The following is a 17123-nucleotide window of genomic DNA, read 5'->3' on the forward strand; positions in this document are numbered from 1 at the left end:
GGAACTAAGAGGCCAAAGAACTCCACACCACAACCCCCCCCCCCCCCACCCCCCACTAAACTATCTATTTAAATACACCAAGTCTTCAGTGCTTAATAGAACTACTGTAATTTTATCAGTCATCAAATATATCTGTTAAAAACCAGACGACTTCGGATTAGCTATGCAACCATTTCTTGCATTTTTTTTTTTTTCATCACAAAAGGAAGACGAGGTTTTTCCTGTAGCTACAATCAGAAACTAGAGCTACCCTCGGTAGAGCGCAGAACTTCGCCGACGCCACGTTTGTTTGCTGGAACAGAGTTGGCATCGCCAGCATGTTAGCCATTAGCTCATATTGATGCTAACGAGCCTGTGAGGTAGCTACGTCACCGTGTGAAACACTGAGCAGGGAGCGTCTCCATGGCAACAGACGCTGATCTCCTTTGATCTCCATCAGGTGCCTCTCTCATCTGCTTTGTATGGGAACATTTTTTCTCTTTTTTGGTGGGGGATTTATTCGAAATGTTTCGTCGTTAACGTCCGAAAAACTAATCAGTCGGTCCCTTGATGATGACAAATCGTCCCTGGAAACGACCTGCAATTCGGGTGAGTAGTTTTTGCAAAAGGTTAGTAAAATACATACATACAAACAAATAAATATATATATATATAAAAAATAAAAAGCATGCATAAGAAAAAAAGAATCTTCTCGCCCAACTTTCAATGGCGAAGGAAATGAACAATTACTGGAAGCCTGCACCGGTTTTTTTCTAATAAAACTTAAAAACAATGTTTTAAAGGAACATTACACGTTTCGTTAAACCAGTCCTGTGCGTGCTGAGGTGCTTCATTTTATACAACCTGGAACCTCAACTCAATAATTTGGAGAGCTGAGCAAATACTTTTGGCAATATTGTGTCGATTAATCTGTGTAATAATGTCCTTTTCAGCGCACTATTTTTAATTATAATGCAAATGAGAAAACTAAGTAATGAGACCTAATGCAGCCCTGCAATGCATGTTATGTTGTTAAGGGTTAAATAAAAAGGTTTTAAAGTTAGTGTGGAATGTAATCCAATATAAAAGTACTTTAAAAAAAGAAAAAAGAAATGAAAAGAATAAGATTAACGATCATTTTCACCTTGAAGAAACCGCGCGACTCCTCTCATCCGGCTCACATCCCTTTTCACGAAGTTGTGCACATTTTTCACGTTAAGTGTTCGACGACTTTGAGAAGTCGGGATCAAAACCAAAACTTTCAGATTCCTGCTGTTAATTAATCTTGTAAATGTGCGGTGACACCAGGCTTTTAGTCTTTCTACCAACTGATCATCAAGAACAGACCTGAGCTTGTTTTTTTTTTTAAGAGTGAAATCAAAGATTGACCTTTTAAAAGCTTGTCAAGGACTCGATAAAAAAAAAACATAAATCATCCACTAATGGTTGATTAACAAATGAGCTGAAGTGGAGCTGCGATTAAACATAAAGGAAGTGAGACTGTCACCTTCCAAATAAACATACGAGTCTGTTTTTAAAAGGAGCAGTTGATAATTTAACAAATTGGGGGGGGTAGTGGTTAGCACTGTCGCCTCACAGCTCGACTGTCACCGGTTTGATTCTGGAGGCGTCAGTTTGCATGTTCTTCTTGTGCTCGCCAAGTAAGTTTTCTTCAAGTAAGTTTTCTCCCACAGTCCAAAAGAATTTATTACAGGTTGATTGGTGACTCAGTTGCCCACCGGTGTGAATATGAGTAATCATGTTGGGATTAATGGGATTATTTTGTATCACCCTTTAACCTAGAAATTGAATAAAACTGTTTATTTCCATGGCACTCCATTAATGAATCAGTGAAAAACTGACATATATATTTTATAAATACTGCATTCATGCACTGTTTTACCTTTACAAAGGCCTCTTTCATTCATTTATTCATTTTTTATTTCATTTCAAGACACTTTTACTGAGGAAACCGGACGATTTCACATGAGTAAGAAAACTGCGGAAATCTCATAGTTGATGGTTTTCTCCTGTTAGGGGAGGAATAAATAACAGGGTTGGACAGAGAACAACAAGCAAACAAACAAGTGCCACATTATCAGCACAACACAAATGCTGCCGGTTTTTTATTATTGCATCGTTTTAATATAGTTTCCTTCTTGTTTTTTTAATATTTGGACAGACAGTGATGTCGCTGCTCATGTGTGGAATCTCTTTGTTTGTCTGGAAGAATATTAAATTGCTCCAGCAAACACTGAATGTTACACACTGTCTGCACCACTAACTCACATAACTTGTGATTTTAATGAGTTGTTTTGAACTCGCTGGAAGTTTTAAAACCGAAACCTCAAACCTTCCCTCACTCACCTCTGAGCTTTGGGCCAGAGAGAAATGTTGGTCTGCCTCACCGCCCAGTGGACAAAAGTGGAATTACACATTTCACATTATTAGATTTACAGGTCTGACGTCATAAATCAGTGGATGGATGGATGGATGGATGGATGGAAGGATGACTTATTATATTTTGTTTTTATAATTTTGTTCCAACAAATTTGATTATTTTGTGGCAGAAAATGTGGAGGAGCAGCCCTCATCATTATTTTATTCATTTGAAATGACTTACTAGTACTACTACTACTACTGAGAATATTACTACTAGTACTGCTGAGAACATTACGACTACTACTACTGAAAGTATTACTACCTTACTGCGACTTCAACTACAAATTTCTCAAAGGTGCTTTACATAGCAAAAATAACAATAAAAATAAAATAAGAGTTTAGGCAATACCACTAATACCACTACTGCAAATATTACTAATACTACTACAACCACAAATATTACTACTACAATTGCTACTACTACAAATATTACTACTACCACTACTACTGCTACAAGTACGACTACTACTACTACTACTACAAATATTGCTACCACTACTACTACTACTACTGCTACTACAAATATCACTGCTGCTGCTACTACTACTACTACCACTACTACTACTACTTCTACTAGCAGTAGTAAACCGTTTTATGATCTGATTTGAGCACGGCTTCTTAACTTCTACTGTACACATTAATGTCAAAGTATTACAGTATTGCTCACAGTAAAATAAAAACAAAGAAATCTATTTTTTTCAAATGTCATTCCTTCCTTTATTTATTTATTCATTTATTTATTTGTTTTCTTAGACATTGGAAAAACATCCAGAAAGAGAAAAACGAAGGATAATAAATCTAGTATGATTTGATCTTTATTTAAAAAAAACTTGAGGGCGGCAACTTCACTTGATTGACATCACTTAACAACCAATGAGAATGAGGGACCAACACGAGCTGGCCAATCAGGCCGCGGTGCTGCCCCCTGACGTCACGGGCGCGCAGGTGTACTCTAAGGGAATTTGACGGTGGAGGAAAAAACTGACAAGAGACTCTTCAGGAGGATAAATACAGTTTATGAAAAAAACCGGCGCTGCTCCTGGAGGACCTCCGACCTCACCTGCTGCAGGTGACGTCATGCTGCCGCACACCTGCATGCAATGGTTGATCCTTGTTGGTGGAGATATAATCAGAGATTAGATTCTGTTCAGGTCCGTTGAAACAGGAGGCGTCTACAAATCCTGGATAACTAACAGCCGGAGGAAGTAAAATAAAGTAGTGTTTTTGTTTTAGTTACTTCTGCACTTTTGAGTATCGCTGTAAGGCGGGTGTTAGTGTTAATTCGTGGATCTGCAAAAAGCCCAAAATATGGGTCAGTTGATGCTTCTTCTGGTATGTACCCCCCCCCCCCCCCCCCCCCCCGAAACATGCTTGTTATAAATAATCATGCATTATGCAAACTCTATGCATCTCTTGGTAATTTTCCTGTTGCGAGACTCAGAAGTGCAGCCTCGGACTCCAGGCCTCTAACGAGCAGCTCACAGTATTAAAAAACCCAATTTCCATGTTTGCCTCATTTCAAAAAAAAACCCAGCAGCTTCAGGAAGACACAAACACAAACACACACACAAAAAAACATCCCACTTCCAAGGGTTAGGGAGAAACATGTGAAGTCTGGGTGTTTCCGTCTCTGGAGCCTTTTGCAGATTCTCCCTCTGTGGATGTGAGGAATCTTCTGGCTCGTCTTCACGGGACCTGGAGGTCTCGTCTTCTTCCCTCTGCAGCCTGTTCCAGCTGGTCAGAGCTACGGGCGCCTCGGAGATGGTTTCATATTTCATGGCAGGGCTGCTGGTGAATTATTCCTGCGTTCACACATGGAGACCAGGGGATGTGAAGCATCCGGAGGAGGAGGAGGAGGAGGAGGAGGAGGAGGGAGCTGCTGAGAGGATCCAGGCCAGATGCTCTCTCAGCTGAGGTCCACGGGCTCCAGGCTCAACATATGGAAGCGTCGTGCACATGGAGCGGCGTGGTGATGACGTCGCGAAAACATCAGAGATCGGTTCAAAAGGCTCCACAGATGAATGGAGAACAGGCAATCGTCTAATCGTCACAAAAAAATAAAGAAAAAATTGAAGGTATTTCAAGAAAACAAAGTATTTCAGCTATGAAACAACACAAACAAGGACTCCAGGGTCTAAAACACAATAGATTCAAACAAGGTTATTATTGAAATAGAAAGAAACGACATCGGAGAATATAAGCGTTGTTTGTTTTGTTTTATGTAGATAAAAAATAACTCGTAAGCGCAAGAGTGGCTCTTTGACTTTATAGGCATTTTGGTTTTTTTTCCTCATTTTCTGTTTGCTTTAACTATTAAATAGAAGATGATTATATCAGTTGAAGGGGCAGAGTTTATAATCTTCTTCTGCTCCATTTCATTCAGGACTTTGAAAACCTTTGTTCTGTATTGTGTTTTAATTTATTATTATTATTAATGAAACCAAAGTTTATTAGAAAGAAGTTTAATTCCAGGTTTGTAGGTTTTCTAAAAACACTGTTGCAGTCCAAATGTAACTGAGGCTAAACTCAATAACGGCAGAGAAAGTTGAAAAAACTAATTTAAACCGTTTCAGTCATATTCATTGAGTTTTGAAAACCTTTCAGCCGTTTCCTGTAGGAGCTGTAACTTCTGGCTTTGCTCTTTGTTGCAGTTCTGCCTCTTGTCCAGGAGATGGCAGTATTGAGCAGCTAATGCTGCCAGGCACACGTCAACCAAATGTCAACAGCTGCTATTAGAGACAAAAACTCTAGATTTAATAACATAAAGACTATAATACATGTCAGATGTGAGCCCCCCCCCCCAATTTTTTTTTTTTAAAAACACATCTAAACAATTAATGAGAAAAATAATGTATCATGAACCTTTAAGTTGACGTGCTTCCACTGTGATGATAATGACTCAGCACTTCTGCACTTACAGCAATAATGGAATAAAATAATATTTCTCAATAAATGCAAATGCATTCTGGATTGATACACTCCATTTCTGCACTCGGTCCCTGTGGCGCTGATGTAACAAGAAAATAAATAACAGAGTGAATTATTAATGCCCAAGCAATCGTCAATGAGGAAAAAAAACAAGTGACGTATTTCATCATAATAACAATAATATTGGTAATATTATTAATAATACTAATAATAGTAATGATGCTGCTTACAGTCGAGCGAACCCTCCAAAGTGCCGCCCAGACGGATGCACGCCGGGGTCAAAGGGCAACCGAAGCAACTGGAGCACAACAGCCTGTCTCTATCTCCAGGGGACAGGATTATTCCCCTCTTCTCTCGCTCTGCTTTCATCCCTTCATCCCCCCCCCCCCCCCTCCTTTGCTTTCCCACCGCGAGCAATGACACAAGCTGCACTCGTAAATCCGTGGAGGAGCCGCGGAGGAAGTTCTCTTCACCAGTAAGTGACAGCAAGGAGTGTTAAACTGCCACTGACTGAAATCTCAGGCTGATGATTTAACATGTTTTAAAAGTTTCCCGTCACTCCGACGTCCCCTGTTACTCTCCCGGACAAAGATGCAGCGGCTGTTTTTGTGCAGACTTCCAATAGCTCAGTGTGTTTGCTTTCAGTTGCATCGAGCCTGGGCGCTTAATCAATGGACCAGTTCAACATACAAAAAAGTCGAGCTCTCACATCTGCGGTAAATCCATACCTCATATTTCCTTCATTTTCATGCAGATGGAGGAGAGACGGGAGGAAGCGAGAGGCCTCCCTCCACTCTCCTGACATTGCTTCAATCCCCCTGACAGTTTGACGTGACGCCATTGTCAGCCCCTCCGAGTCTGTGCGTTTGCCGTCGTGTTCTTTGGCTGGAGGCTGGATGTGCAGAGGGCTGGAGGAGGAACACTGTTCCCGGGCGCAGACGTGGCATACATATTTCAGTAGTCTCAGACTACATATTTTAGAAGTTGCAAGCTTAAGTGTCAACCCCACAAGTGGATAGCCTAGTTCGGTGTATGGCTGGCTATTGCATTACTCCCCCCACCCCCCCACCCCACACACACACACACACACTTTTTTTTTTGTTGGTCGAGCAGGAAAACAATGTATGCACACACACACACACACACACACAGAAAAAGGACATCAGTCTCGATCATGTCAAAACTCCTTGAAATGCAAAACGTTATTGGGAATCTGCCCGAGGTCAAGTCCTCATCAAAGTCAATCTAATTCTAAGTCAGGGAAACTGACGACTTGGCCCCCATGTTGCCGTGGCAGCCAGCACCCCGTCCCCCCCCCCCCCGCATCCACCCCCCATCCACCCCTCTGCATATGATCAGTCTGTTGCCATAGCAGCCCGGTGGAGCTTTCCTGCCAGCCCATCTAGTAGCGGAGGAGACGACTGAACCAGCGGTGCCCCCCCCCCCCCCCCCCCCCCCCCCCCCCCCCCCCCCCCCCCCCCCCCCCTTCCAGAGAGGCCCGCATGTCTTCATCTGTTGCCATGGCACCGTAATAGCGTTCTGGATGGATTCGGCATGGCAGGGAGTCACTTCCTTTATCTTCCAGCACACTATATTGAGCCGCGCTCGCCGGCGTTCATCGCCTCGCCACGACAGACAAAAGGGAGCCCGAAAGGAGAGACGGTAGATGTCAAGATGGTGTATCTGTACTGAGATCTGGAGCCGTGCTGAGCTCCGACGTGCACCGCGCTCGCCGGGTGTTAATTAGGAGGTTACATGGAGATGGAGGATGTTAAAGAGGCATGCTTGACAAGGTAACCCGGAGTGGACTCTCCCGCTGACTCGCTCTGCATTAGAGTAAGTGGTTGTGTGGGGTCAAATCTCATGTAGGGAATCGGTTCAAATGGAGGGATAACATTTATTTTTTATAAAATAAATAAAAAACAAATTTCTTCTTTTTAAAGTTAAATCAAATGTATTTTTTTGTGATCAATCAACCCTACATCAATTACAGCCTTCCTCGGAGACTCCTGGACGGAATGGGAACAAGTATGAAAAAGAAGACACCGGTTGAATTAAGGCCCCGTTTACACGACAACAAATTCGAGTGTATCGTCACTTTTGGGGGGTCCGTTTACACGGCACCAGTTTGCGGATGCACTGTATCCGCAAAGTTTTTAATCCGGCTCCCAAGGTGGAAAGATTCTATCACGGCGCAAGTCCCTCCTGCGGAGACTGATGGGAGGCTACAGAGCCTGTTACTGCGCATGCACCACTCTCCCCCTCCCTCCTGCTCATCCAGTTGTAAACAAACATGGCGGCCGCGTAGTGGTACGACCCGCGGTCTATATTCTAGTTTTATCGTCCAGATCAGTAGTTTAAGAGTTGAGACTCACCCCTGATAGCATCCGATGTGTCATCAGTCCATGCGGATGTCGGGCTCTCTTTCCACTGCAGCAGCAGACACACTGACAAGGATGTAGTTAGTATGCCGGGCCACGGGAGGGCGCTGTTGCTTGATTTTGTAATGAAACCACACAGACGTGGGCATAGAACAAAACACTATAAACGTGAAGAAAATGGAGAGAACCCGACATCCGTATGGACTGATGACGCATCGGATGCTATCAGGGGTGAGTCTCAACTATTAAACTACTGATCTGGACGATAAAACTAGAAGACGGACCAGTGAGTGATACCACAACGGGTCGGCCATGTTTGTTTACAACTGTATGACCAGGAGGAATGGGAGGGAGGGGGTGAGATATGCGCATGCGTAGTAAGAGCGCCCATGGCCTCCATTCTCTGCAGGAGGGAATAGTGACTGAAAGAATCTTTCCACCCTGGGAGCCGGGATAAAAACTTTGTGGACACGGTGGATCTGCACACTGGTGTCGTGTAAACGAACGCCTCAAAAGTGAAGAAAGTTTTGCGGAAACGCTCGTATTTGTTGTCGTGTGAACGGGGGCCTAAAGTTTTTCTTTGTTGGAGACCACAATACGTGATGAGAATGTCAATATTTTTGCAAAAAAATAAGACAACTACTACAGAAAATGACTACAATCTGAACATAAAGTCCAATTTTAAAACTCACCCTAACAGTATGGCTTTAAAGCTAGTTTGATTGCAACGAGGTGTGTTTTATCTTCTACTCTTAAGAAATGTGTTAAAATAATAATTAAAAAAATCTATATTTTCCTCATAGTATTTACAATTTATTTGGTGGTTATGCTGGATTGGAGCATCTCGTGGGCTGGTTTTGGACACACACAATAAAAATTTGTTTCAAGATTGTTTGATGAATCTGTAGTCGTTTGCACCCCCGGTTAGCTCAGTTGGTAGAGCATTAGACTAACAATCTCAAGGTAGAGGGTTCATATCCCACGCCGGGCACCACCTTCCTGTGGGCTCACCACCTGCAGGAACGTTCTTAATCGGTGCGATGTGATCTGGGTGACGGTGCTCAGACTGTCACCCCCGCGACCCGGAAATGGATAAGCGGGAGAAAATGGATGGATGGATAGTCGTCTGCACAGGAACAACATATAAAAACTCTGCACAGAAAAGCCGACATGAAAGCAGGGGCTCGAACCAGGGATTTCCTCACTGTGAGGCCAGAGTACTAACCATCAGCCCAGTCAAATTTAAAAATAAATTGTCTTGCAGTTGCATTGGAGTGAAAGATGTTTTTTAAGGGTTTAATCCACTTTAAAAGAAGAAAGGAGAGTCGACAGCGTTCAGCAGATTACCCAGAGTAACTAGGCCACTGTTTTGTTATTTTGGGAAGAAATGAAGGTGTTTAATTTTTCATGTGTAATTGTTCATGGCTTTGAGCACCACAAAGAAAACTCTAATCTCCTTCACTGTGTTGAGATGGAGGCAGAATGTCTCAGTAAAACTGGAAAAATGCAACCACAACTACCTGGAAGGCTTCACTCGATCGTTTCTCCCGCTGCTTTCCTCCTCTGGTGGAAGGAAAATACTTTGAGGCTTTGTGTCTTAATCAGGCAGACGAAGCGTTTGAAGGTGGGTTATGTAACCGTTCACCTTGAGCTGCAGTGTGTTGTGTTGTGTTCCTTCCCTCCTCACCTCGTCACAATGTGACGTCCTTGTAATGACCATGGTAACGCGATCACATCATCCACCTTTCCTCAGCCACGCAGCCTAATGTGACAGCCAATGACCTTATTTGCCAGCCTTCCTGTGCTGCGATTCCTCTCTGCCACTGCCTCAAATGCCACAGCTGGAGCTGCGTCCACCATTCCCCATTGCGCCGTAACCTCCTGAGCATGGCGGCTGGCATTTGTCTCCTCTGACGGCTCTGCAGACCAAGTAGTGCTGCTGCAGTTCAGAGCAGGTAGAGCAGCGTTCATTTCAACAGCATGGGTGTATTTTTTTGGCTGAGATGTTCCTGACCCTGTGTAGCGACACATTTATGTATAAATCCGCGGCCCAAACGCAGAGAAATACTCTTTATAACCTCCACCTTGCCCATGCGCCACCTAGTGGCCGAACATAAAACCTACACACATAGCCAGTCAACAGGTATGCCACCCTGTTTACAACTGCTGTCACGCTCATTTTACATCAGGAGCGTCAACTCCAAGGTGTTGTGACAGTTGGGAGGGGGGGGGGCGTGTGTGGGAAGATTTTTCGTTTGGGGTGCCAGCCAGGTCTCTCTCCCGACATGTAAGATGTTTTTTAGTCAGTTACGTTAATATAGTTACACAACCCATCACATTGCTTCTTTTCCCACATCAAACACAAGGTAATCCACAAATTAAATGTACACCCTACTAATGTGAAATGTCTTCAACAAGCAAACGCAGAACACTGATTTCAAAAGGAAATATTGTAATTGTTCTCAGTTAAACTTAAATTGTTCCAATAAAAAAAAATGCAGAGAAATCGCAGTTCAGTTCATCAAAAGCAAATTTACTCCAAACGGGTGAAGAAAATTCTTCAGGAGCAAAACAAAACAAATAGTTAAGGAGCAACTCAAAGTTCGTCAACACCAACAAAAATTTCTACCAGATGCAGGAATATTCGAACACCAGGGATTGATTTGGTCAGTCAGTCTCCTGTCATGCTTCCCAACTGCTCCGGCGGGGGGCGCTGTAGGGAAAAAAGGTGGATTGAAAGTTGAATCAGGAAGTGTTTTGATCAGTGTGGGAATGAACGTCCTCGTTAACTTGTGATCACGGAAAAGAAAAGAGTGCGATACCTGTAGTGGAATGGTGGAGCTGCAGTGGCTGGACGAACGAGAAGTCTGTGAGAAGCCTGGCATGGAGGAACTCACAGCTGGACACGGATATGCTGCAGGACGATTTACGTCTCTTCGCAAGCATTAACGAGCAGAGCTCCGCCGCGTCCGCTTCCCCCCGTGTTCCCTTAACACTGCCAGGTGAGGCGGACATTTTAAAAAGCAGCGCCTCTCAAAATCAGATGATTCAGTCATGATTTCAGGGGGCGTGGACAGGCTGGCTGTCACAGTGTGGACACGCCCACATTACAAAAACCAACATAACCAGCGGATTCTTAATCAAACTAAATACTTTTTTTCAATTGTCCTATTGTAGGTGACTGGTCAGCCTTGGTTATTATGTGAATTTTCTCTGCACTGTAAATACTGTATATATTAGACAAGAAGTAAAATTCTTCATAGTTTTGTGATTCAAATGTATTTCATGTTGTTCAAAATGGTGTTAAGGATTTTTGAGTGTTGAAAAGTATAGTCAGGAGTAGAATAAAAACGAGTTATACAGTTTATTTGTCTTGTGGATGTTATTCAATAGTTTGGTTGGAAATATGTTAGATTAATAGAATGCGAGAAATTAAATTGTCCTAAAAAGGGATATTATGGCCATGCTGTGAATGTGAATGAAGATCTGATGCCCAGTTGTGAGTTTAAGGATGCCTGAGTCTTGTTGAAGAATAAACGTTCCTGCATGACTACGAACGTCAGCTCAATGTGTGCGTCTGCTGTATTCTTGCCACAGCTCGACATGTTGAGACGACCATAACATCGTTGTCCTCTGATTGCAATCCCAGAGGGGGCCAAATTACCTGTACCAGTATTATGTCCAGTTTGATGCCGATCAAGCCATGTTAATGTCTTTTACATTAAACTTCCTGTTTCGTAGTTGTCGTGGTAAAACTATATCTTGGCTTTATACTCATTATATTTGATTATCATAGGCTTCCCACCTTCCTGGCTTTAAGCTTGCAACTCTTGGTTCACCCACTTTTACCGCAAAGCCTTATTTGCTTGTGAACCAAAGTCAACGGTCTGCTATTGCTAAAACGCAACAGTTCAATTGTTCTACTTCAAACCCCTCCTTCTCCTCCCCACTGGTTAAGACACACAAGAACAACTTGTCAGACGCACACTCGTCTTGCTGAATGCACTCTGCATGATCCTGTGCCTTGGATTTTACCGAATAAACTTCTCCTGACAGAAAAAACCTTGTTTTAACACTTTATTCCAAACAGCACCGACAACCACAACAAAATATCCACGACATGGTGAAACGTCAAACTTTGGCCACGCCCTCAGATATTTTTCAACGATCAAAGTAAACTTTGCTCACCAATCACTTTTGTTTCACCATGCCAATTTTCAGGTGAATTGGAATTAACCCCTCCAAAAAATTGATTTGAAAATAGCGGACTTCCTGTTGAGTTTCTGGTATGTGTGTAACAGGCTTTTTTTGTTTGCATCTTGGGGTGTTACATAGGTGTACCGATAGGTGTACCGATTTTGGTAGCTCTGGGTGAAATGGGATTCTGTGGCTCCTTTTTTCAAATTTTGCAGGTGGCGCTGTTGAGCCATTATTCCAGTTACATGTGTAAATCCCCCCAAATTATCAAATTCTTCACCAGGCCTGATGGCTGTGCAGTGTCGCAAAAGTTATGTTTAGGCCCTCAAAAACACATTAGAATTTATGGGAAAATAATAATGATAACAATAATTAAAGGTGCAAGCAGCATTGACCATGTCCTCTCACCCTTGCTGGTCAGCGATTGGAAGTATGTCCCCCAGGTGGCGCTGCGACTAACAGTGTATTTTAGCCTATGGATGTGATGAGGGCCGACAGTGAATATATACATGTAAAGTTTCAAGCTGAGACTTGCATGTCATGGTCTTTGTTCAGCACTTCCTGTCTGTCCAACAGGTGGCGCTCTCACCGTGACTGTATATTGGTGTGTGGAGTTCATCAGGGCAGGACCGTGATCACACATGTAAAGTGTCCAGTCAAAGAAGAAAAAGAAAAGGAAAGTAAAGTAATAATTCCTTGTATTTCAACAGCTCTGCTCGGACCCTAATTAAAGCTTATTTTACAAATCCAATCCATTTGGAAAGATAACTTGTTTGTTCGAGGCATCTGTGACACCCCGAGGAGGGACGGAACATACCCTGAAGGACACAGAAAAACGGTTGGATTTTTACAATTTTTATTTAATTTTCTTTTAATACGTTCGTTGGTTTTTAATTCAAAAAAAAGTGTTGAACGTGAAAAGCAAGCGGGTTATGTAAAAACTAGAACCCGACAAAACCCCACAACAACCCCGTGTCCTTAACTAACAAAATATCAAAAGAACAAGTACCTGGTGGGCTGGCAAAAACAAACAGGTGCGGTACCGGGCCAACCCTGTACAGGGCCATAGGAGCCGGTACCAACACCCAATCTAACAAACGAAAACCCCAACCTGCTTTTGAAGGATAAACCAAAACGACAACAGGACCACCGGTCCCACCAGGGGAAAAGGATCTGCACTAACCCCCCACATACAACGAAGGCGGAAGAGCCGAAGAGGGCAGCCGCCTGGCTGCGTGTTCGAATGGGAGTGATCGAGAGGGAGGAGCCTCAACCCTTTAGACACCGCCTATTTATAGGCGGAGAGGCGGGCTTTAACGAATCCTACAAAAATAATAACTATCAACAAATACTGAAATAATCCCTCAAGAAAACCAACAAGGGGATATAGAGATACATTTACTTCCCGCCGAAAAATATTACTTTATATATACTGTGTGTATATATATATATATATATATATATATATATATATATATATATATATATAAATAACAAACTAAATAAATTGACCTCTCAACGGAAGTAGAATAATAATACAAAAAACCTTCACTAATTCCTAACAGCAACATTGATGGTCAAAATATGGTTCACTCAATGTGACCTTTGTCAAACTAAGACAACCTATGAATGAAAACTCACATAGAACTCAAGCAGTTTGAATGCTGTGCATTTATTGAATCATTTGAGAAAGTTTTAGGGTCAGAAACATAAAGTGAAGAATCAAACCCTGGAATTTTATGAACGCCCCACAAGAGTAGATATAAAACATGAAAAGATTTTTCATGAAGAAAAAAGTAAGTTCAAAAAATTACACCGGATGTAGAAGGACAGGAAAACTAGAAAACATTGATTGGTAGAACAAATGTAGTTAAAAGAGCAGTTGTCGTAATCAATCAATAGTTGTGATTGTTGCAGCCATTGTTGCAGCCATTGTTGCAGCCATTGTTGCAGCCATTGTTGCAGCCATTGTTGCAGTGGTTGTTGCAGCAGTTGTTGCAGCAGCTTTTGGGAGGAGTTGGTGGAGGAGTGGTTGTCATAGTTGTTGTTGGAGTGGTTGTTGTTGGAGTGGTTGTTGTTGGAGTGGTTGTTGTTGGAGTGGTTGTTGTTGGAGTGGTTGTTGTTGGAGTGGTTGTTGTTGGAAGAGTGGTTGTTGTTGGAGGAGCGGTTGTCGTAGTTGTTGTTGGAGGAGCGGTTGTGGTTTGAACTGTACATTTTGTGCTACCATTGAGTGTTCCGGCGTCTTGCAAGAAAGGCAGGGTACCCTGGGAATCGGCAATATCACACAGCCTTTCAGTCGAACAAACAGAATGGAAGCCGGGCTCCAGGCCGTCTTCTCCATCCATCGGCACAACATCGTCTGTGGAGGGAAAAAACGGACATGTTCTGCATGTTAAGATTTTTATTACTTTACGAACAAAATTGAACAAAACAATGAACAAATGTATTAACAGAAAAAGTACGAGAGTTTCCTTGCTGCGATCATGTTGTCATGTTTAGGTATGTTTTCTAAAATTATCTATGCATTTACAAAATAGATTGAGCTTACTTTATTAGTCAAACACCTACATTTGATCATTTCTATCTTTTTCTTGCTTCTTTAAAACTAACTGAAATAAAGTGATAGCAGTTGTGGAACACATTGCTTAAAAAAAAAAAAAGAAAGAAAGAAAAGAAAAGATCCGTATGTTTATTAGGATATGAAAGCACTACTGTAAAAGATTTTTGAAGACATCCAGTGAGAATTGTCAGCTATTTACAGAGTTTCATGGTGTCATTTTTGTTAGTGTGAGAGTTTGGGACACAACCCAGCAAAGGGGAATGAGAAATGATTTGAATTTATTTGGGTCAAGGCGCTTAGTTGAAAATACTTGTAAAAAATGAGGAGAAACTACAATCAAAGATTTTAGCCATTATAAGTGTAAAAGCAGATAATGTCACACCTGTTGGACCAGTGTTATAGTTCTACATGTAGAAACTTGTTTTAAAGAATTGAAATGCGTGAATAAAGAACAGTTAAGAGTAATCTGGATGCTTCAGTAATTAATAACTACAGGCCCATATGAAAACTGCTTTTCTTAAGTAAGATTATTGAAAAGGTAATTTTTACACAACTTAATGCTATTATGCTACCACCTCACCTGTGGAACAAACTTCCTGAACACCTGACGACTGCTGACACACTCACTTCTTTTAAATCAGGACTTAAAACATTCCTATATGCACAGGCTTTTGCATAAAAAATAGATTTTACTTACTTTATTAAACTTATCTTAATAAATCTCTTACCTTATTTATTATACATTTTTTCATTATTTATTTTAATGTATTTCTTTAATTTCTTCTAAAGCTTTAATGTATTTCTTTATTCTGTATTTCTTTAACTTCTTTGTAAAGCACTGTGAATTGCCTTGTGTTTGAATGGTGCTCTATAAATGAATTAGCTTTGCCTTTATATAACAACAGCAACAACAATAACAATAATAAAAAATAATAATCAGATAATAAATACTAACCAGTGATGGCCTCGAAGCAGGTGTTTTGGATACCTGTACAATTTAAGATGCCATTTATACAGTCTGTCGCTTCTGGGTGACAAGCTGGACACGTGAATCCATTAGGTGGGGAATCATCTATTCCAGCTGAAACATAGAAAAAAAACCACCTAGAAGTCAGGGGACTCGTCCAAAATACTTTATTTGAACTGTTTTTTTTTGTTTGTTTTGTAGTCCGTCTTTACTCACGATCGTTAGTTTCTGTGTTACATCCATCAGTGTCACAGCATGTCGTATTTGCAAATACTTCGAAGGTGGTTGACCGATATGAAGTTAAAAAACTGCGTTTGGTTGGACAATGGATGTCATCGGCACATGCCCTGAATATGTTCCTTAGATCGCGTCCTTCGTTATCAGCTGTGGAGTCAAGACGGTTTAAAAATGCTCATTAAAGCCAATATAAAATCATATTTTATAACAACAAAAAACAAACTAAAAATGTGATGAGTAACACAAGGAATGTCTTACTTCGTGCGAAGGTCACCCTGCACATTGTAATTCCTTCTGGACAAGGAGTAGGTGACTGTCCAAAACAGTTTCGACACTGAACACAATCGATACCTGCGGCTGTAAAGGAAAACAGACAAACAAACAAAAAAAGAAAAGGTTAATGAAACATTAACACAGTTCACATTTAATCAAAAGAAGTGTTTGTTTGTTTTTTAACCAGGATTTGTTTCTTTGCTATAGTGAATCGGTGATGGTTAAAAATACTTTTATTTGAAGTAGAATGCGTACTTTCCTTTAAATAATAGTTCTGCTAAAAGGTCATATGGCCTGGACTACTGAAACGCTCTGTGTTGAACTTTCCAATAGGTTTTTTTCTTTTTTTAAATGCTGCTGCCTGTATTTTAACTTGAACAAGACAGCAATTGCAGAGAACACCCGTCCTTCTCTCCGGCATCCTATTCTGCTTTCAGCAGACAGAACATTTTAAGTTGCAACCCAATACTTTGGAAGAACCTCCTCATTTGTCATCTGCAAACTGATTTTCAGGTCTTGCTTTAAAACACATTCATTTTCTTTGGCATGACTAGATTAGATAATCCTAATACCATTGTGTTCATTTTTTTGTTCATATTTAATATGCTTCACAATTACTGTTTTATTCAATATTTGTATTGCTTTACTTGATTTTTTTTACTGGTCTTTTACAGCATTTTGGTCAAACCCTGTAAACTAAATGAACACTAAATGTATCTGTTACTAATCAGTGTATTTTTTATTTTTTTTTAACCTGGTAAAGTTCAAAGACCTTTTTCATTTCAAATGACACAGATACTAGATGAAAGTAACTTACTGACACCGGCGAGTGCCGAGAAGAGAGTCAATGCAATGATCAGCTTCATGATGGCGACTGCACCGTATGATCGCCACTTCTCTCTATATATGGTCTAGATCTTGCATACTAATGAGATATTAAACAAAATGATTGGGTGTATATGTATTTTTCTAGAATTATTTCTATTTACCTGATTAAAAAATGATTGCTTCCACTTATGCCCACACCCATTTTTATTTAGGTGCACCCTCTTTTGTTTTGAAAAAGGGTGTGGATATCGGGCAAACGTGATGTAGTCAGAGTTTTATAATTTAGCTGGAGAGATTTAATACAAGTAATGGAATTTGTTTTACGTGGTGT

The 17123-nt window shown here is 41.2% G+C and overlaps 1 protein-coding gene across 1 annotated transcript; it reads right to left on the bottom strand.

Moving 5' to 3' along the window:
* Positions 1 to 13580: 13580 nt before the first annotated feature.
* Positions 13581 to 16836, bottom strand: LOC308116332 (phospholipase A2 inhibitor and Ly6/PLAUR domain-containing protein-like). Its single transcript, XM_080474475.1, has 5 exons — positions 16782 to 16836; positions 15950 to 16048; positions 15671 to 15838; positions 15443 to 15568; positions 13581 to 14286 (listed from the first exon to the last, which is right to left on the bottom strand). Exons 1-5 carry the CDS (start codon positions 16828 to 16830, stop codon positions 13823 to 13825), a joined length of 906 nt encoding a protein of 301 aa, XP_080330601.1. The 5' UTR covers positions 16831 to 16836; the 3' UTR covers positions 13581 to 13822.
* Positions 16837 to 17123: the final 287 nt, after the last annotated feature.

Source organism: Lipophrys pholis (assembly GCF_963383615.2).
Source record: "Lipophrys pholis genome assembly, chromosome: 1".
NCBI lineage: Eukaryota > Metazoa > Chordata > Actinopteri > Blenniiformes > Blenniidae > Lipophrys > Lipophrys pholis.